At 33.3% G+C, this 20,549-nt stretch overlaps 3 protein-coding genes across 10 annotated transcripts; 1 reads left to right on the forward strand and 2 right to left on the reverse strand.

Moving 5' to 3' along the window:
* Positions 1-369: 369 nt before the first annotated feature.
* Positions 370-7,842, forward strand: LOC103502323 (uncharacterized). Of its 8 annotated transcripts, none has more exons than XR_007818892.1 (10): positions 370-826; positions 1,198-1,384; positions 1,462-1,712; positions 2,026-2,140; positions 2,397-2,489; positions 4,603-4,746; positions 5,233-5,454; positions 5,552-5,606; positions 5,704-5,812; positions 7,363-7,842. XR_007818892.1 is itself a non-coding variant. In XM_051081160.1 (7 exons), the coding sequence occupies exons 1-7, from the start codon at positions 429-431 to the stop codon at positions 5,407-5,409; spliced, it is 1,365 nt and encodes a 454-aa protein (XP_050937117.1). In that variant the 5' UTR covers positions 371-428; the 3' UTR covers positions 5,410-5,576. The 8 variants fall into 8 exon arrangements, 2 of the variants coding, with proteins under 2 accessions (XP_050937117.1, XP_016903207.1); XR_007818890.1 differs by having other exon boundaries at positions 5,715-5,812; XR_007818891.1 differs by having other exon boundaries at positions 5,558-5,606.
* Positions 7,131-14,679, reverse strand: LOC103502325 (nucleotide pyrophosphatase/phosphodiesterase-like). Its single transcript, XM_008466217.3, has 12 exons — positions 14,363-14,679; positions 12,962-13,053; positions 12,702-12,768; positions 12,464-12,586; positions 12,175-12,267; positions 11,669-11,798; positions 10,887-10,968; positions 10,655-10,787; positions 9,991-10,196; positions 9,764-9,889; positions 8,944-9,253; positions 7,131-7,702 (listed from the first exon to the last, which is right to left on the reverse strand). Exons 1-12 carry the CDS (start codon positions 14,555-14,557, stop codon positions 7,397-7,399), a joined length of 1,863 nt encoding a protein of 620 aa, XP_008464439.1. The 5' UTR covers positions 14,558-14,679; the 3' UTR covers positions 7,131-7,396.
* Positions 14,680-18,265: 3,586 nt separating this feature from the next.
* Positions 18,266-19,896, reverse strand: LOC103502322 (F-box protein At1g67340-like). The gene is made up of 3 exons (XM_008466208.3): positions 19,527-19,896; positions 19,253-19,415; positions 18,266-19,146 (listed from the first exon to the last, which is right to left on the reverse strand). Exons 1-3 carry the CDS (start codon positions 19,676-19,678, stop codon positions 18,400-18,402), a joined length of 1,062 nt encoding a protein of 353 aa, XP_008464430.2. The 5' UTR covers positions 19,679-19,896; the 3' UTR covers positions 18,266-18,399.
* Between the last annotated feature and the right edge of the window lie 653 nt (positions 19,897-20,549).

Raw genomic sequence — 20,549 nt, forward strand, 5'->3', positions numbered from 1 at the left:
ATATCTATCTCCAAAATCTCATATTTTAATATTTTTATAATCATAAAAAGGCGAGAATATAACAACATTATGAAAAAATTATAAATATTATAAATATAACAAAATTGGATGAAAATTTACGATACAAAAGATTCAAAATAATTAAGTATATAATAATATTTTAAAAAATCTTAAATATAACGAAATTGGGAGAAATAAATATATCAATATTTCCCGCGATTATCTCTAATGATTATTCTAAATTCGCTTCCCATTATAGTTACTCATTAATGGGTTGGTGATCAGGAATTACCCAAAAGCCCAACGTTAAGAGCCCAATATCGAATAAACCCAAATTTGGAATTTTGTCCTGGGCGGTTAATATACGGTATCACCGTAGCGAATTGGAAGACTGGCTTTCATTTCGAACCACCACGAATTGCGCGAAGATGGCACCGCATGACATTCGCCGTCCACACAAACGCCCCGCGATCTCTGATCAGCAGAAGCGGCGGGAACTTTCTTTGCAACGGCAACAGCAGAATCGCCGCGATGCTCAGCAACAAGCTCGTTCCTTAGCCTCCACGCTTCTCTCCCTCTCATCCTCGTTCAACGAGCCTAGTACCTCCGAGCCGGTGCTGGAAATTGAACTAAACGAACTCGAATCAGAAACGGAATGTTCGACGGAGATCTTAGCGGAACGTGAGTTTAATGAGCCTGCTCTGAAGGAACTCGATGTTCGACAGGCATCGAAGCTCAAAAGTTCAGATGCTCGTAAGTGGTTTTCGAAGCAACTGCTACTTCCTGAGTGGATGATAGACGTTCCCGATCGACTTACCGATGACTGGTTTTATTTCTTTTTCATCTCTTCGTTACTAGCTATTTACGTTTATTTTTTCTTCAACTTAATTTCTCCGGTTGTTTCTTTCTCCTAGTTGCGTGTTTGCATTCAAATTCAAATTTCTCCGGTTGTTTCGTTCTCACTTACATTCGGTGCTAGGTCAATTGAACGTCTCAAGCGAGATTTGGATTGCTCATTTTTGTTTGTCTGCTTGAGTACTTGATTTTCCTCGTCGTACTTAATGCTTTCTGGTTGCATTTCTGCCGTCAACAAGTGTTCATAAAACGAATAAGTAAAGAAGAAAGAAAATCTTAATCTCTCTGTCGAATGATCGAAGCCGAGAGTGATGTTTCTACTATTCTTTGGATGTTATATAGGTACGTGTTTGCAAGGCCTTCCGGTAAACGGTGCTTTGTAGTTTCATCCAATGGAACAACGATCAGTAGGCTACGAAATGGATCGATTCTGCATCGTTTTCCTTCTGCTCTACCTAACGGAGCAAAGACAAAGAATGCCTCTGGTTCCGGTCAAACATATTCTATTCTAGATTGTATATTTCATGAAGTAAGTTTCTCATAACTCTTATGCCATTTCGTAGTCCACGTTTTTTACTGATGGATAAAGGTTCGAATCTCCTGTAGCCAGATCAAACGTACTACGTCATTGATATGATTTGTTGGCGAGGATATTCTCTTTATGATTGCGCAGCCGAGTTTCGGTTCTTCTGGCTCAATTCCAAGCTCGCTGAAAGTGGAGCTTGTGAACCGCCTTCATACTATCACAAGTATAAATTCAGTTTGGTACCTGTATACTCATGCGATCAAAATGGTCTCCATGCAGCTTATGCAGGAGAAGCACCTTTTGTCAAGGATGGTCTATTATTTTACAACAAGTAAGATCTATCATCAAGAAAGGATTTAAAACTTTGCGAGTTCTCTTTCTTCTCCTTCTAAATGAGGATTTAATTTAAATTTGTTTCATGTATAATTTTTCATTTAGCAAACATCTGTGATCTCTTTTTGGAATATTTTGAAACATGTGAAACACTCCATATCGTAGAATTAAATATTTAACAACTTTCAGGTTATAATGCCTTGATATTTATTCTTGATAATCGATATGCTCTGTGCTTCATTTCGGGAATTTCTTTCTGTGTTTATAAGGTATGACTTCGTTGGTCCCATACTAAGCTGTCTTTGTTCTAGGCACTCCCATTACCAGCCAGGAAATACACCGCTTGCTTTGGTCTGGAAGGATGAGAATTGCAGTCAATATGTTATTGACACAGATAGTAATGGACAAGTTCCAAGCCAACAGCAGGTGCTTTCTATCTACATTTCCTTGTACCTCTTTTTTTTTTTTTTTTTTTTTTTTTTTTTTTTTTTTTTTTTTTTAAATAAAAAAACTATATGGCTGTTTGCAATTGTATTTTTTATTTCTCTCTTCCTTTATAAACAATGTTGCTGCTATCGTACTTTCTAGTCAATTGTGTGATCAATGATGATCCATGAGATGGATCTGGTCTCTTGTCTCATGCAGTTCATAATGAATTTTTTTTTTCTATTTGAATGGCCAGCTGGTTTTGGAGCTACAAAGTGATGGGAAGGTGGCTACATCAGATGATCCTCCTGTGTACTTTGGATGCTTAGATGGTGACTTTCTCGGAAAGGTTCTGTTGCTCTAAATTTAGCCATTTTTTTTGGTTCATTAGTTTCGAAATTCTTTTGTTTATTACATGTTGCTTCCTTTGACTGCATTTTTCTTGGAATGTGGTCTGTGGTTTTTCTGTCCTCTTTCTATTGTGTGTAGTTTGGCATGGTACCACATCTGTATATGGTACTTTGAATTTTAATGTTGTTATTTGGGCTTGACTTAATTGAAGAAACTGTTGGTTGATATTTGCACCTTCTAAAGGGATTGGCCATTGAAAATTGTTGACTGGTTGAGGCATATACCCATCAACCTAGAGGTCAACAGTTTCAATCTCTCACTCCCACTTCTTGTTAAACTAAAAAAAAAAAAAAGGAAAGTAATTAGTCCGGTTAACTACTGTGATGTGAGGTGGTATCTATGAGGTCAATTTTTTAAAAAATTAACCTGGATCGTATTATTGAGGGAAATATTAAAAAGCATGTTAACAGGAAAAATGCACTACCAAAAAACTATTTACTGACCGGTCCTTTTCACTTCACTAAATTCTAAGCTAATTAAGACAACCTTCAATTTACAGGCATCACATTGAGCCACTAAAAGGCTATTTTTGTAAGGAATCGGGATTCAATCACACTCTCAAATAGTTTTAGCAATGACTGTACCCTTATACCCCATCTAGCAAGCATTGCAGGCTTTTCACACCGCCTAGCAAGAATTGCACCCTTTTTTACTTCGCCTAGTGAAAGTTGCAGTAGAAAGGATAAAATTTAATGGTAAAGAGGGTGGGCTTGGCACGTTTTCAATCCTCGATTTCTGGAACTTCCTTTTATTACTAGTTCTTTAGGTTTTAGTGTGCTAAGGTTGAGATTTGGCTTGTTTAAGAATGAGCATATGTGAGTACAAACTTACAATTACAATACCTTTCCTATAAGGAATTGTTTTTTCTCCCTGCCCCGCCTCACCATGTAGGATTGCTAAATTTTGCTGGTTGAGAATTGCAATAACTAGTCTGTTTTACATTATTGTTATTTTTTTTACAACCATCTTACTTTGCTCATGATGGAGGGATAGTGAATAGAAAGAGTTTAGGAACTTTTTTACCAAGTTACATGCTACATCAAAATCCTGAACACTTCATCGATTGTGAGATTTACAGTCTGATGGTGACAAGTAGATGGATAATAGGAGACGCATTTCACTTTGGAGGAGATCAAGTGTGTGTTGTTTGGTAATAGGGTTTTTTAGTACAATAATCCCGTAGGCTCAGATTTTCTGGAGAGAAGATCTTGCTAACAAGATGCATTGGGAGCAGGGAATTTGGTTGGTGAATTTCTTAGGTGCTAATTTCTATAGCATAGCTAAAAATTTGTGTAGGTATGAGGGGAATCTTTGTCTTAGAGTCACCATGCGAGTGTGATGAAATCCAAACATATTGAAATATAAAAGATAGAAGAACGATAAGATAACCCAAGTATTTAAGGGACTTTAATCTCCCATTTTCTTTGGTATAGTAACTTGGACCCTAATCCAACTGATAACTAACTACCTTCCTCCATCCTACTCCCTCTGATCAGAACAACTTCTCTAAAAATTACCAATATATTTCTAATACCCTCAAAACATTCCTAGTTCTATCATAATACAATTCCTGTCAAAATGATGTTTTGTTCCCTTTCGTTTTAATTATGGTGGACGACTGTCCCTAGTAAGGGAGATAATGTCTTCTATCAAATTCATTAGCTGATGGCACCTTTCTTTTGTCCAGAGAAGAAACAATCACCGAAGGATTTGTATCGCATCCCTTGGTCACTCTACTCTCTTTTGTACTTTTTTTTCATGTTCTTACGGATGTTTGTAGTGGCATATTTGCTTCCTCCCTTTTTGACAAAACTTTTAATGGTTTACTTGTTCATTTGGTATGCCTTGTCATGGGCATCTGTTGGGAAATATCTGAAAGATTTCGCAAGTATAGGAGGGGTTCTAGGAGGAAATTTGAGTTCGACTCCAATAGCCTCTTTTAGGTCAATATTTAGAGTTTCACATATGCAAATTTTCTGTTTTTATTTATTTTAACATTTGAGGTTCCTTCTTTTATCACCAAGTAAATAACTGAATATTTTGAATTTCAGTTAGGTTTGTCTTCAGGCAATTTATTGCGATTCACCATTGGTGATGGAGGGTTAACAATTGTGGACGGGAAGATTCAGGGGGCTGATTTACAATACAATGGCAAGGTCAATCGAGCTCGAGCCTTTGCAGATAGTTACTCCAAGGTTAGAAATTTAGCTAATATCATACTTGTATAGTCAAATCATATTCATAACAAATTAATTGAAAGTTGTTTAGAATTGATAATTATAACTGTTTTATTTATTTATTTAAAAATTTATGGATATATCCAACAGGTCATAATTTTAGGTAAAGTACCTGTACTTCAATTTTCGTTTAGTTTTCTTTCTAGCCATTTATGGAAACTATATATGCAGGTAATGTTTCAATATGCAGCTCGTCGCTCACCTTTAAAAATAGATGATCTATTAGCATCCATCAATTCATCGAATGATGGAGGAGGTCATGATACTGAAATGGTTGGATAGTGGTTGATAGCTATAGGGAGGGAGCTAGAAATTTTCCTGAGCGACAAAACTAATTTTATTTTTGAACTTTCTGTATATCTTATTGGTTTTGGGGGATCCTTGTGCTCTCTGGTAAGAGATTGGCATGGCGCGTAATACTTTTTACGACTCCCATACAACCAGGGTTCCAATATGCTGTATGTTGTCCATTATATAGCCAAGGAGATCCTGCATGAAACTAGGGCAGCTGTCTGTTCAACCAAATTGAGTAATACTACTGGGGGTGGTATTGTTAATCTTAATTCGATACTCGAAAGTTTGAATCTGTTAGATTTCGGTATTCAACGTGGTTCAAGTTGAACGTTGGTGAATCTTTTGCTGCAAACAACTTCAGTCCTTTTAGAGGTAATAATCCTTAACGGTGAACATTTGTAGCTCTAATTCATTGGATTTATTGTATTGTAAGTTGTGACAAATTATTCAAAACAAATGGACAAACAAGATTCAGGTGCTGACCTTTCCATCGAGGATTATTGAGTTGGTTTTACAATTTACTGGTAAGTTTGACAATTGTGTTAACGGATCCCTCTTATTTTTCGAGTTCTATTTGCTCCCTGAAAGTGAAAATTTCACGTGGAAACATTTTGATTGAAGTATATCCACAGCTAAGCAGGATCGACAAGCTGAAGGTTGGCTCAACCGAGCCAAATGTCTCTGGAACAATCAATGGAAGTAACGGCAATCGGTTATGGAGATTCTATAGGTATGCTAACAAAGTATCCTTTCGTCTTTCCTCATATCCCCTCATCTTGTTCGAGCATGTTTGGAATGAGAGTAAAAAATGTTAATCAATAGCCTTTTTTTAAATTTATTTAAACTATTTTGGTAAAAACCATTCAAATTTCACTTTTAAAATGTTCCAAAAGATCAATTTTTTTAATTTATAAAAATGACATTTTTCGTTTATTAATTTGCAGTGTTCAAAAGAAAGTGTTTGGTGGGTTTAATGGGGTAATTCAAAAATATATTTTTAGAATATATCAAGCGGGTTTAAAACAGTTTTACTTTCTCCGATTCTCAGTTTTGAAAGCTAAGTTTTTAGTATCTTGTCCACATTTTTTAAAATCTTAGCCGCTTTCCAAAAACATCAAATTTGTTTTTTTGTTTTTTGTTTTTATTTTTATAGATTTAATTATAATTTTGAAACGTTGAACGTAGATTACAGGTGTGTTTTGAAAGGCAGAAAACAAAAGGCCAAAATATTATCTTAATCATTTATAACCGACAAAACTGAATTGGGTACATAATATAAATAAAAGACAAGGCATATGAAAATAATGAATAGACCAGCTCCTATAAGAAGGTTACTTTCCGTTTTAGTTTTCAAAATTTAACAATAATTTTAAAACAAATTTGAGAGTAGATAATTAAATAGACAATAGTAATTGAGTTTAGTTACAATTTTGGTCCATTTAAAAAAAAAGTTAGAATTTGGTTAGAATTTAGTCTTTGGGTAAAAATTCATAAATAGTTCGTGTTTCATTCATAGTTCTTGTCACTTATAAAACTAGAGAGATTTTTTTGTAAATCATGAGAATTTAATTTATAATTTAAGCTAATAATACAGTAGTATACATTTCTAAGTGCGCCAAAAAACGTATACATTTCATTTTCAAATGTGTATTTGAAATTGATTTTGTAAAAACGAAAATCACTTGTATGAATTTTGTTATTGTATTTTTAAAAATGTAAAATTAAACCTCAAGGATTTGTTTTGTTTGTTAAACATTTCAATTTTTTCGTTGTTCTTAAATCCTTTTGTTTATTAACAATAAAAGCCCTAGGTAATCAATTATGTTTCATTTCGTTTTTAGACTAAAAATGTAATTTTTTTTTTTGAAAGCTTCTTTTCTTGTTTTTCAATTTCCATTTGCAAAATTTCCTGTTTAAAAATAAAAAAGCAAATCAACTACCAAGATTTTTAATTAAAATTTGAAAACAAAATCTAGAAAAGAAAAATGAGTTTTCTAAATTAGTTTAACAGACTTCAAACATGGTAATTTAATCTGGAACATGCTAAATCACTCACAATGTCTGTTTTGATAGACTTATAACTACTTAGAAGAATCCTATGTATGTATATGTGCAATATACATTATTGTTCCAATACTGAGCTCTTTTGTAGAGAAAAATAGATTAGGAACTTAGGCTGGACATCAAAATTACGATTAAAAATGATCGAGAAACTAACTACTTATGAGACAACGCAGAAAGCATAACTATTTTCTAAACAACCTAAACTGACAAAAACAGGTATATGCAAAGAGGAGGAGAAATAGGGAGAAGTTCAAGCAGCCAAAGTTGTGGGTTGACAACTGTCGGGAACACAGGCCAAGACGTCTCTGTAGTCCCTTGAAATGGTAAACGAATCATAAACCTTACCGTCGCTGCTTCTCTTGTACTCGAAGAGCAAAGAGGAGCGGTTGAATGCTGTCATCTTTACGAATCCATAATCGAAATCTCTATAAATGCTCCATTTTGGGATCTCTTCGGTGAATGGGGATAGGTGGCTCCCTGCTCCACCAACCACTACGTGGATCGTGCCGTTCATTGTGCCTGAATACTGAGTTTTTTCCGCGTTCACGCATTGATGCTATCACCACCGCCGTAAAAAATTTAATGTTAATGAATAAAAGAAATGAAATCTGAAGCGGTTAAAATAGAGAGGCAAAATTCTATAAATTGTCTAAAATCTTAACACAACTCTAAATAGATTTATATTTTTGGAAGGTATGAATTCGTCTTTTATATTCTACTTCTAGAATCCAAAATTCTGCGTATTTTAATATATATATATATATATAAAAGTAGTTTTAAGGAAATCTATAAATTCTATTTATTGTTTTTAGAAGTTCTTTCATCTCATTTTATGGGAAAAAAAAAGTGTATCTATACCTAATTTAAAAGCTAAAGAAAACTTATAAATGTACAGCAAACACACAGGTTTTAGAGGTAAGTTATGTTTACTTTTGGACTATATTCAACTTGAATGTCTTTTTTAATAATGCTATTTAAATAATTATTGTAAAAAGAGAATTAAAAAATATATAAAAAGTAGGTGGCAAAGTCGTGTTCGATTTCAATGTTTATTTTTGTTTAGTTTGAAAGAAAAGACATTATTCGATTTATTTTACTAACCTCTTACTTTGTCTTTCAAAGGAAAAGAAAACTTTTCTCTTTGTTTCCTGAATTAATTTCAGAATCATACTTTTAAAACCAGTACTCAAATTATTGTACTTGTATTTGAAAATTGTGTAATATTTCTAAATTCTAAAACATAAACCATTCATCATATAATAAGATATTAGAAAATAAAAACTTGCATATATATGTACACACACACACCACTATCCCTTTGAATTGGCTTTTTAAAAAACTCATTTTTACTTAAACTTTTTTGATTAAAAAAAAAAAAAAGTTCAAAATTAATTACAACGAAACTCGTACTTAATTTTTGGTCTTGTATTTCAAATGTATGATATTTTCAAATTCTAAAAAAAGAAACCATTCATGTGATAAGATATTAAAAACTGGCGTGTATATGTTCATATCGATGCTCTTTTGGATTGACTTAAAATAAAAAAAAAATGCATTTTTAAAAAAAATCAAAGGGTTTGTAAAAAAAGAAAAGTTTAAAGCAATCCACAAAAACTATTTTAGCTATTTTAAGTCATCAAATACTTTTGATTTTTTTATAAAATGACTTATTTTTTGAAACTAAATACTTAAAAATGTGTTTAAGAACACACCCTAAACTAAAATTTCTGTGTGTTCTAAAGGTTTGTATTGGATTGAAAAGCACTTTGTAAAAATAGATTAGGAAAAGTGGTTTACCTGATAAACTGGACATGTTCTTTCGTAGTTATGGACATGGCCATAGAAGGCAATATCAACCCGATACTTCTGCCAGAGATTCTGAAGGCTTTCCCTTCCCATAGGCTCCTCAAATGAGCCCTGCGATGCATACCAGTCATTGGAAGAGTAGCCGAGCACACGATGAGCAGCGAATATCAACCAAGGTTGTTTTTGTCTATCTGCTGATGCAAGGCATTGCTCTATGAATCTGTACTGTTCTGACCCCTCTCGCCAGTCATGTTCTGTATCAGCTATACAAAACCGGAACAATCCATAATCCGTTGAATACCTGATGATTATTCCACACTACGTCAACTATCAAAAGTTCCACAATTTGTCTCACATGCTTATTTCTCTCTGAAATATAGTGAAGTATTTCTTTTAGGATCATGATAATTTAATGAATTGTCTATTCCAACAGAGATTTCATTTATTATTTTGATTTTAGCCTTCGTTTGTACCAAGAAAATTGTCGGGTAGCATTATCGTTAGATCCTGTTTGTCTTTTGGAACAGACAATCTAACAAAATTAATTAAGAATCTCGATCGAATAATTAATGATCATGCACTACCCAATTGGTTTTATGAAAGACGGGCAACAAATGATATTTTAGACCTTGTTTAGTTTACAATTTTCTTGGATGAAAGAGTTGAGTTAACCAAATTCAAGAAACAAAAATAAGTTTTTATGAATTACGTAAAACCGAATTGTTACTTAAAACAACTGCTTAGTTAATTTGTGAAGCAACATATAAAACTCAGCATTGCAATAGATTCATCGAAAGAATTCTTGAATTACCAGAACTTTGCTCTGTTTTCAGCAGGAAAGTAGAACATGGTCTCCGCCGGAACTCCACACTCCCCACCCGAATCCATGTTTGAATAGAAGGATCCGGTGTTTGGCCAGTCACGCTCATGGTTACCACTGCAGAAGTGAAATTGGAGAGGCTCAAGATTTATACACAAGTAAATGGCCGAGAATTTATTTGCTTAGAAACAATCAAGTTATTGATATTAATTGAAAACCTTGCAACCATGTAGGGGACCCTGGATGCAATGGGCTCCACCTGTGCAGTAAATTGGTCCCACTCTGAGAGATACCCATTTGCATAAGACAGGTCTCCGATATGGAAAACAATGTCAATATTGTTCAAGTCTTTGACGAGCTGATCGGTGGTGTTCAATGCTCCAGGCTGATAGTTGCTAAATTCATTCGAGCCATCACGTTGTCCCTGAAAGTCATGGTTAGTGTTCGAAAAATCTTATCTTCATGAGACTACTATTTGTTACAAATAGAAAATGTGCAACTCACAAAAAATAGGATATGGAAAGGGCTGTATTTGAATTCTAATTTCTTATCAAGTTTGGAAGATAATTTTGTTATATCATTTGTTACTGTAACTAAAATGGCAGTGAAGGAGATTAGATTGTTCCTTTTCAAATCCATTTATATGACAACCGATTTTCTTTGAATTAATCAAAATGTTAGTCGTCGACATCAAGGAACATCCTCTCAAGAAGATAGAGATTTATGATGTCAATACAAGAAACATAAATAGACCCGAGGAGTTGCCTATACTGACGTTCAGAAGTTCCCTTTTTTCTATAATTTCAATATTTCCTTATGAATTATAAATCTCAAGAGTCATTTTGATTATAATCAATGAAATTAAAAACTTTATGGAAGTACCTTCCCCATATCACCAAATATAATGACACGCTGTAATGATTCTTCACCAGGATACGGTGATGACTTGAATGAATAGCTCTTGCTCCAAATATATGATCCACTAAGCAAGCGATGACCCATTCTGTAAGTGTACCTGTTGAAACCAACGCAGCAATCCTTAGTGCACATGAAAACAAGATTTAAAAATAGTGGTTAAGACCAATAGCTTCAACCATTGATATTTGATACATACACGGCGTTTGGCCATAAGTTCTGTAGGAAACTCGTGTGAAAGAAACCAGGATCACGCCAACCAACAGTTCGTGCAGGTGCATCTTTTATTGAAGAAAATCCCATCATGCAACAAGTAAAAATTCGAAACTAGTGCTCAGTAAGAAGAAAAGAGTGAAAACAATACAATTTGCATAGTAATTATCTGATTAGAATTGAAGAAAGTCATCGATCCATTCTGAAAGAAGTCTTAACTACCTTTCTAAATTAATTGTTAAGATTCATGTCCTGATGAAACTATGAAAGAAAGACATTGGTAGTGTTCTAAGAAACCACTTGGATGGAATGGAATTGACAACTCATTTCCAGGTTAATGGCTAGCTCAAGGACATCAAGATGAAAACATAAAAAACTTATGAGTTGACTAATAAGGCATATCCTCTGGTTTGAAGTAAATTACAAAATGGAGGCAGCAATACTTCAGCAAGGCAGCGACATAAATACCTAGAATAGCCAATAGAAATGTGATCTATCTGATCCAAAACTAATTCTCCAATAAATTATTTGGTATTAAAGATCAACTAGACCCAAATGGCAAGTGAAAGTAAATGCAAACAGACACACAAACACACGAAAAGGTTAGTAGTTAAACCTTTTTGAAACAGTATTTTAATTAAGGTTTAAAAAAATGTCTTAGATGTTTCGACTGACAGCTTGTATTTTTTTTTTTTTTTTGTTGCAAGATAATATTAAGTTGTAAGCTCAGATGGAGTCTAGCTGATGAGTTGCATGAACTAATCATACCACACATGCTGTTCCTACTAAATGTCAGTGTGCCAGCTGGTGATCTTGTTTGTGCCTCCCCTTCTAGACCCCATTCGACAAATGGAGTAGCATCACTTATATCATACCCGCTTGTCCAGGTTACTGTCATCTGCAAAAATCAAAAGACGATTGTTCTGCCGCTAATTAAATCTTGCTAACCGTGGAATATGAAACTTTCTCACGTATGTTGGCATGAAGTAGGAGTGTCAGTTTTGAAGACGTTTTTTCAACATCAGTTAGCAATGAGTAATCCGATTGAAGTTTTTGCAACAGTTTCAACAGTAAAAATAGGAGCACGGTGATCTGGATGGAAAGGAAATCAGATTATGACATGAAATTTTCATACTGCAGGCTACCTGAGCACGGTGATGTTGATAGAAAGGAAATCAGATTTTGACGTAAAGTTTTCAGACTGCAGGCCATTATTGACTATTTTGTGTCCCCAAATAAAATGAAAGGAAATACGAGGATATTGATAGACTTACTTCATTCCACAGTTTGCCATGTGCAAGGCGAGGAAACAATGGTGCTTTTGGATTCTTAAATGATAAGGGATTTGAAACAGCAATAAGTTTTGGCTGCATATTCAATCACTCCACACAGTTAAGACTAGAAGATAAAATCAATATCGTAGCATACATACAGTTACATTGGACAAGAAATGAAGTCAAACTAATGAAAGACAATTCTTTTTGCATTATCAGAGTTGGAAACTGGAATAACTAAAGTGGGGAAAGGAATGAGAAGTAAGGGAAGGTGGATGAGAGAACGAACATTGGAGAGACCTCCTGAAAACAAAGCAAATGAAAAATCTGCTCGCTGATTGATCAATTGGAACGCCAAAGAAGCTTTTCCTGTCTTCACATAATTTCGATTTGTGTAGTTTGCATAATTGAACTGGAACACAGATTGTTGGAGAATAAATTTGTGTCATCGTTTCATTTCAAGCATTAAAAAAGCATATATCTGACATTCACGCCAAAGTCAATATTACAAGTTAAATCTGGAGCACCTTTATTGGGCTTGAGCAGATTGATGGAGTTTGAACCCTTTTATTTGAACTAGGACAGCCTGATGCGCTGCCACAGATAAACAGAGTTCTTTCAGTTTTTGTTGGCACTTGTAACAATTTTCACCATCATAGTGAGATCATTATCAGGATCAAAACTAAATAGGCCAAAAAAGAATATTATAAACTTTCACTTTTACTTAAAACGATGCACATTACAAGAGTTTTATATACCAAATAATGTAATAAGAGATTTCACACACTTGAACTTGGCAGGAGAAAACACTGCTATCCAATCATCTGCCGAGGGTTCAGGATGTATAAACTTTACAGTCACCCACTCGGTATCCTCGCCCTAATAAAATGTAATTGGAACAGAGTCAACAAATAAACAATAACTCAGAGAAAAAATGACGGCAGGAAAGTTTTATATAAGCCAACGCAAGAAGTTAGAAGCAACTTATAAAGAATCAACAAGTAATTAAGCAACTCCTATTTCCGTGTCCACGCTATAGAAATATAAAATTGAAACAGAATAAACAAAAAAATCTCGGAAAAGCATAATCCGGATACAGATGCGCGGTAACCATTTCGTAATGATGCAGATGGAAAATCAGATGCGAAGAGAAGTGCTAGGATATTATCTAAACTCATACACATAAATAGATTCGTTTCAAGATAATATGAAATCAGCACGGAAAGTAGAAACTAAGAAGAATCTCATAAAGAATCAACAAATAAGCAAACATTTTAATCCAGAAAGTTGCAAAATCTCTGAAAATCATAATCCAGCAAGTCGTGTAGACAGTGATCACTCCGCATCGGTGCAGATGAAAAATCAAATAGTAGAGGAGTACTCCGCATCAATGCGGATGACAAATCAAATAGTAGAGGAGTACTAGTTAAGAATCTAGAATCATATTTTCCAAATTCATACAAGTAAACTGAACTGAATGAAGTAAATATTCGTCAACGCTGTAAGTAAGAAGAATATTCAAAATTATCGAATTAAGCAAAATCATACATGAGTTAGCGATTGATCTGGAAACATTAAATGAGATACAGAATTAACAAATAAACAAGCATTTTAATCGAGAAAGTTGCAAGAACTCCGAAAATCAAAATCCAGCATGTCGTCTACACAGTAATCAATCAAATAGTAGAGGAGTACTAGTTAAGAATCTAGAATCATATTTCCCAAATTCATTCAAGTAAAGTTGAACTGAATTAAGTAAATATTCGTCAACGCTGTAAGTAAGAAGAAAATTCAAAATTATCGAACTAACTAAGCAAAATCGTACGAGTTAGCGATCAATCAGGAAACATTGAATGAGACACAGAATCAACAAATAAACAAACATTTTAATCCAGAATGTTGCAAGATCTCCGAAAATCACAACTCAGCAAGTTGTGTACACAGTAATCACTCCGTATCGATGCAGATGAAAAATCAAATAGTAGAGGAGCACTGGTTAAGAATCTAGAATCATATCTTCCAAATTCATACAAGTAAACGAACTGAATGAAGTAAATATTCGTCAACGAGGTAAGTAAGAAGAAAATTCAAAGTATCGAAGTAACTAAGCAAAATCATACATGAGTTAGCGATTGCATAATGAAGAACAGAAAACGCCATGAGAATGCTGCCGAGAAGCGAAACTTACATTGAGGCCAAGAACAAGCGGCGAGGCTCTAATGGAAGCGGTACTTCGGAGTGCAAGAGTAGCCTTGTAAACATCAATTTTGGAGAGAGGTTGGTGTTCATCGAGGCGAACCTGGTAAGTATGAGCGGGGAAGACGATAGAGAGGAGAAGGAGAGTGATGAACAAAAGGTTTGGGATTGGAGTGATGTCGGCCATGGGAGGAACTTTGGTAGTTGATGATGATTGAGAGAATATAGAATTAAAGTGAAGGCATCGGATTTAACAAGGCGGGAGGCCGGGATCGAAGGATGCGAGTGATGCCGTTTGGATTTGTAAAATTCGTCCTACTTTTTATACCCTCCAATTACTTTCTATATCTCGAAATAAAAACAAAATAATATTTCTTTTCTCTTGTTTGATTCTATCTTCGTCAATACTTAGACAATTTTTTTAATGGTTAATTAAAATCAATAATAATTCATCCTATAAAATATAGTTCATATGATAGACGGATATTTACAATATGACTTATATGTCGTTGATTGATTCTTACAAATTTTTCTACATTATCATTAAATTTTATTTTTATTTGTTCATTTTGATTGAGTGAGGGAGTGAGGAAGTTTCCTCCATGTTTTGTAGTGAAGATTTTCATTTACTTTGTGAGTCGAACGTAGTTATGTGATAATATGTTCTGAATGAACTATGAAGCAAAGAATCTCTAAAAAAAATTCTAGGATTATACTCATTCTGAATATATATATAGAAAAAAAATCAATTTATATTCTAAAATTTTGGTGTTTATGTCAATTTAAACCTTATACTAATAATTGTATCAATTTAAATTTCAAACTTATAATTAGATCAATTTAGACTCTACCTATTTAGACCTTAAACTCATATAAATGTACCAATCTAGTCTCAATTATGTTTTACTTGGATATACTTATTAAAGCTGAATGTTTAAATTGATACATAAATAAAAGAAGTATTTAAATTGATGCATTTATAAAAATTTAAGGTTTAAATTGATACAACTATAGTTTACATTTTAAATTGATACAATTATTAATTTAGGGTTTAAATTGACGGAGCTTCCAAAGTTTAGGAGTATAAATTAATATTTGCCCTACTTTTAAAAACCTATACTATAGTTTCACCAATTATTCATTTTCTATACTTCAAGATAATAACTAAGATATGAATGTTTTTGTTCTAAAAAGAAGAGACGAATGTTTTAATATTAAGACTTCTTTAGTTCTTTATTTATATCGATAAAAGCTCAACTCTAACTGACGCGCGTTAAAGTAGAAGTATGTGGTTTGGATCCTCTTATCCTAATTATTGATTTCGATGATGCATGCTCTCGGTTCAAAATTTAGTGGATTGATTACTTTTGTTTAACTCCTTCAAACCTAATTCAAGACATAAACAAAGGAACCCCTAGCTAGTTTATATAAATACATTCTTTGGACTACGACATGGAGCAAACTCGTTCTTATCTTCTAAACACTTTGTTCATAAAATTTCAAAGACTTTTCTAGACACGTCTAAGGATTCACAGACATGTTAAACACAAATATAAATTTGTTAAGTACAACAAACATCCACTAGAATCGATGCCTAGCTAACTTTTTTTTTTATATAGGAGGTTGAAATCCTACACTAAAATGCATCTTTTTGAATAAAGAAAGTTGTATATAGCAAATATTCCACTTAGTTCTGAGACATTTTCCTTTAACATAAAAACGATGCAAATCAGACAAAGCATTATTATCAAGAACTAAAAAAGTAAAAAAAAAAAAAAAGAGATAGTTGCAAATGTAGCAATTATATTTAAAATAATTAAGTATATAGCAACATTTTAAAAAAGTTACAAATATAACAAAATCTATCAATGATAGGAGTCTATCACTGATAGACCATGTAGCAAATGTTGGTTTATTACTGATAAACCATAAGAGTCTATCAACGATAGAACTCTATCACCGATAGATTTTGCTATATTTGCAATTTTTTTAAAATATCGTTACATACTTAATAATTATTCTAAAAAGTTGCTATCTATTATAATTACCTAAAAAAAATTATTTTTGAAGGTTTTTGTTTGAAAGTGGGTTTGGTTTGGGTATCCCCATGTGCAATTTCTGCATGCCACCGTCAAAGTTAGCCTCTCCAATTTCGTCTCATTTGTCAAATATTCCATTTTCCATTGATATGTTTCGTTTTGTTTTGTTTTGTTTTTTTTTCTTTTTAAACTCAACACAATTAAATAAAAGCGTTAATCACAATTCACATCAATTATTGGAAACTTTTAGTTCCTTCAAATTTTCTCCATCGTGATCTATATATGTATATGACACCCCACTGCATGAAGTGAACCCTCGAGGTTGGAAAAGGTTGCTTAAAAAAATACATGAAGAAGAGAAAATTGCATTAATTAGGCAACGTTTATGATCATCAGGTTGCATGCTTTCAACATTTTGAAATATTTCCTAATTTATTTTCTTAAAATCTACCTAATCCATTATTATACGGAGACTACCAATGTATATGAAGAAAATAACAACAACGACACTTAATATATATTACCTATCCAAAACTTTATAATTATACTTCAAAGTTGGTATATTACGTCAATTTGATTCAAAAGTTTTAGAGTCTCACTTTTAATCTCACCTTTTCATTAGTATTTGCTCTTAATTAATTTAAAAAATTTATATTCTAATTATGTTTTAGTATTTTTTTTTCTATTGATACTTAAAATTAATTTTAAAATTTTATTAATAAACATCTATCTACGAAAATAAAATTAAAAGATTTAACGAAGATGTGAAACGAAATAGATAAAGAAATAAACACTCACATATCCATGAGATATTATTATGTCATTGTTCATGAATGTTCTACACCAATCTTCACATTAATAACAATCTTAACGTACTGTGATTATTGATAGGGTTTCCATCTCATAAACATCTAGAAAGTGAATTATTATATATATAACGTTTATAGTGTGAAATATCTTAATTTTGATTATAATAAGTTGAATTTGGGTTTGAATTATAATAACCGTGTTTCAAGTATAAATTATTTCAATCTGGGAATGAAATAATAAATACGATATATAATAAATAATAAAAAGATGATAAATATAAAATAGTAAAAATTATAACAAGTAACAAATACCATAGCAATATTAGTCCTACTTGGTTTTCTTTTCGTTTATATTTAAGATATTGAAGGATTGTTTTGCTAGGATGTATTTTAATTTCTAACGAATTATTTGTCAAATGATAAATTTGACAAAACATAGTAAAATTTTAAATTCTATGAATAGTAATAGAAAGTTTACCGGTTTACCAAATTTTATCAATAGAATCCAAAATTTAGCTATATAATTTGCAAATATTTTAGTTTATTTGACTGTATTTAAAAATATACGTTATTGAATTTGTTTTTTATTTTGAAAGAAAAACAATATTATTTTACTGATTAAAAAGGTGGCATAGGGTAGTTACTGTAAGAAAATTTTGATGGTTGTAAATTCATATAAAAAGTGATGATATAGTTAGGAATATTGTGGAAAAAGTGAAAGAGAATATTGGAAGAAGAAAGAAGAAAGAGGAAGAAGAAAGTGTGGCTTCCATGAAGGGAGAAAAATGGGGAGCTTGCACATATGAATACCGCATATGCTTCCAATTTCAAATTCCTAAAATTCTCTATATTCCAATCAGATGGGGTCCCTTTTTCCTTTTTTTTTTTTTTTTTTTTTCCTCTTTCAATTTGGATACCACGAATATAAAAGTTTTGAATTTCAAGTAATAAGAATAAATCTATAATTTGGTTTCTGAAAAGAACAAATATGTGTATTAATTAGTTTAAAAGAATTATAATTGATTAGCTGGAAAATTAAATTAAGAATTTAAGGTCGTAATTAGGTTAATTGAATAAATTAATGTAAATCGAAGTTAAAAAGTGGGAAATCGTTAAAATTAAAAGATCAGAAAAACTATTCATATCCATAAATAGACAAAAATTACGGCGGCGTTAGGATTTTATACAATACCCACGATATTGTTGGCGTCCTCAACCTCTTCTACAATATCAAACATCTCGTCGGCATTGTTAGCATCCTCATCCCGCCACCGCTGAACCGTCGTACACTCCTCTTTATGCCGGACTTTCCAATCCTGCGCTTGGCATCCTCTTGAACAGTAATTTACTGTCCCACAAACTGAGCACCGTCGGAACTCGTGCGGCCGAGTCTCCGCTCGACCGCATCCACTGTGCGAACAAAGTCTCAGACCCCCACGCGCCGCCACTTCACCTTCCGACTCGAACCACTCTCTCAAAAACAGGTTCACCGGATGTGGCTCTGGTGCCGGAACGTTACAACCGAAATCACTCAGCAACGAACAACGAGTCGCTGTCAAATCAGGGAGGTTGCCGGATTGGTTGTGGCGCTGTTGTTGCCATATACTCGAGGAGGAGAGTAGAACCGTAGCAAGCTCACGGGCGTTGGCTTGGACGAGGAGGCGGCGGCCTTCGTCGGAGTTCTGTCTCACACCGTAACCGTCTTGAAGGCAGTGGCCGAGTTCGCGAAGTGCGTCCACATGGCCTAGAAAAGCGGCTCGAGCACAGAGCGCTACGCCTGCCTGAAGATCCTTATCGCTTTTAGAGCCACCGCTGCCGTTGAATTGAATGACGGCGAGTGAGTATAGCGCCGGGGCGTGAGATTTAATCGCTGCTTTCGCCATTAAAGACGCTCCACTCCCTCGATTCCTCAAACAATAAAATCGGATCTACAAAGGAAAAAAAATACAGATATCATCAATCCTCGTTCAAACTCCAATACAGAGTAACAATTTCTTCATCTTTTTTCAAAAAAAGAAAAAAGAAAAAACTAACCATTCCAAGCGTGTAACTCGCTTCCGAATTACCGGCATCGACGCAGCGTTTCAGAAATCGGTGAGATGAATCACACCAGTTTTGCATTCTTACTGCAAACGCCTTCGGTCCGGCTTTAGACAAAACCAAAGGATGAAGAACCAAGCGATTCAACCTCTTACATCTGCAAAAAAATCATCCGAAAAAAGAAGAGAAATTTACAAAACCAACAACAACAAAAAAAAAAAAAAAACAGAGTAAAAAAGAAAACGAAAAGAAGGATATATGTAATTACGTCAAGAGAAGGTTGAGGAGGTCAGAAGGGGAGGAGGCGGAGGCGGCAAGGCGACAGAGGAGATGTATAAGGAGATCGTCCGGCAAGACATCGAATAGATCGGAATCTGCGGTGAAATTGCGGCGTGTTCTTGGCCTCTTGACGGAAATCATGTTGAAGAGTTTGGGGATTACATGCGTTGAGAGTAGAGATTTTTGAGTGAGGTACGGCGGCGTGTTGGTATCTCTCTTTGGTGTGGGAAATCGGAAATGGTAACCGTTGTGTTTCCTCTTTTTTAGAAATTCTTTCTCTCTTTGTTTTATTGTTGTTGATATTTTTGTTATTTGTTTATTTATTTATTATCTGTGGGTTCGGTGAAGACGAATTCCAACTGGGGAGGTTTTTATACACACAAAGATCGACCACTTCATTGCCGTGCGAGTGGGGCCTCCACTTTCTATCACAAAACAAATATTTATTCATTTCACTTTCTATTCTCAATTTTGAAACCTACAAACCTACTTTACATTTTTTGCTCCTCTTTTTTCAATGTTACACATCTTTTTCTTTAAATTTAGTCAAAAAAAACTTACAATTTAGTCCATTCCATTTTAATTATAAAAAAATCTTTTAAATCATCTAAATTCTAAATCTTTTTTTCAATATTCTTTTTATTTTGAAATATAGTCATTAATCTAACTTTACAACTACAAATATTGTGTTATTAGGGGAAACAATGTTTACAAGTTTCAATTTTAAAAATTTAAAATAAAATAAGCAAATTATTATTATTATTATATTTCATCTAGGTAAGAAAATAAATAAATAAGATTTAACCTTTACCATTTTTCAATTGCTGCTTGTTGATAATATATATGCGTTTTTTAATTTTTGGTGTTAAATGATACATATATTCTTAGAAAAGTTTTATTTTAATTTTTTTTAATTTAAGTTTGTGGAAAGAAAAATCAATTAATGTTATCCACTTTAGAATTTTAATATTTTGAGTTTTATCTCTAGTTCAATCCAATAAAAATCATCAAC

This window comes from Cucumis melo, chromosome 2 (genome assembly GCF_025177605.1).
Source record: "Cucumis melo cultivar AY chromosome 2, USDA_Cmelo_AY_1.0, whole genome shotgun sequence".
NCBI classification, from domain to species: Eukaryota; Viridiplantae; Streptophyta; class Magnoliopsida; order Cucurbitales; family Cucurbitaceae; genus Cucumis; species Cucumis melo.

Coding starts and splice junctions, on each gene's coding strand:
- LOC103502323 (XM_051081160.1), top strand. CDS start 429: ATGGCACCGCATGACATTCGCCGTCCACACAAACGCCCCGCGATCTCT. Junction 2,141..2,396: donor AAGTTCCAAGCCAACAGCAG/GTGCTTTCTATC, acceptor TTGAATGGCCAG/CTGGTTTTGGAGCTACAAAG. Junction 4,747..5,232: donor TTGCAGATAGTTACTCCAAG/GTTAGAAATTTA, acceptor CCATACAACCAG/GGTTCCAATATGCTGTATGT.
- LOC103502325 (XM_008466217.3), bottom strand. CDS start 14,557: ATGGCCGACATCACTCCAATCCCAAACCTTTTGTTCATCACTCTCCTT. Junction 13,054..14,362: donor CGCTTGTTCTTGGCCTCAAT/GTAAGTTTCGCT, acceptor ACATTTTATTAG/GGCGAGGATACCGAGTGGGT. Junction 12,268..12,463: donor TTTCAGGAGGTCTCTCCAAT/GTTCGTTCTCTC, acceptor TTGAATATGCAG/CCAAAACTTATTGCTGTTTC.
- LOC103502322 (XM_008466208.3), bottom strand. CDS start 19,678: ATGATTTCCGTCAAGAGGCCAAGAACACGCCGCAATTTCACCGCAGAT. Junction 19,416..19,526: donor CTCCTCAACCTTCTCTTGAC/GTAATTACATAT, acceptor ATTTTTTTGCAG/ATGTAAGAGGTTGAATCGCT. Junction 19,147..19,252: donor CGAGTTACACGCTTGGAATG/GTTAGTTTTTTC, acceptor TTTCCTTTGTAG/ATCCGATTTTATTGTTTGAG.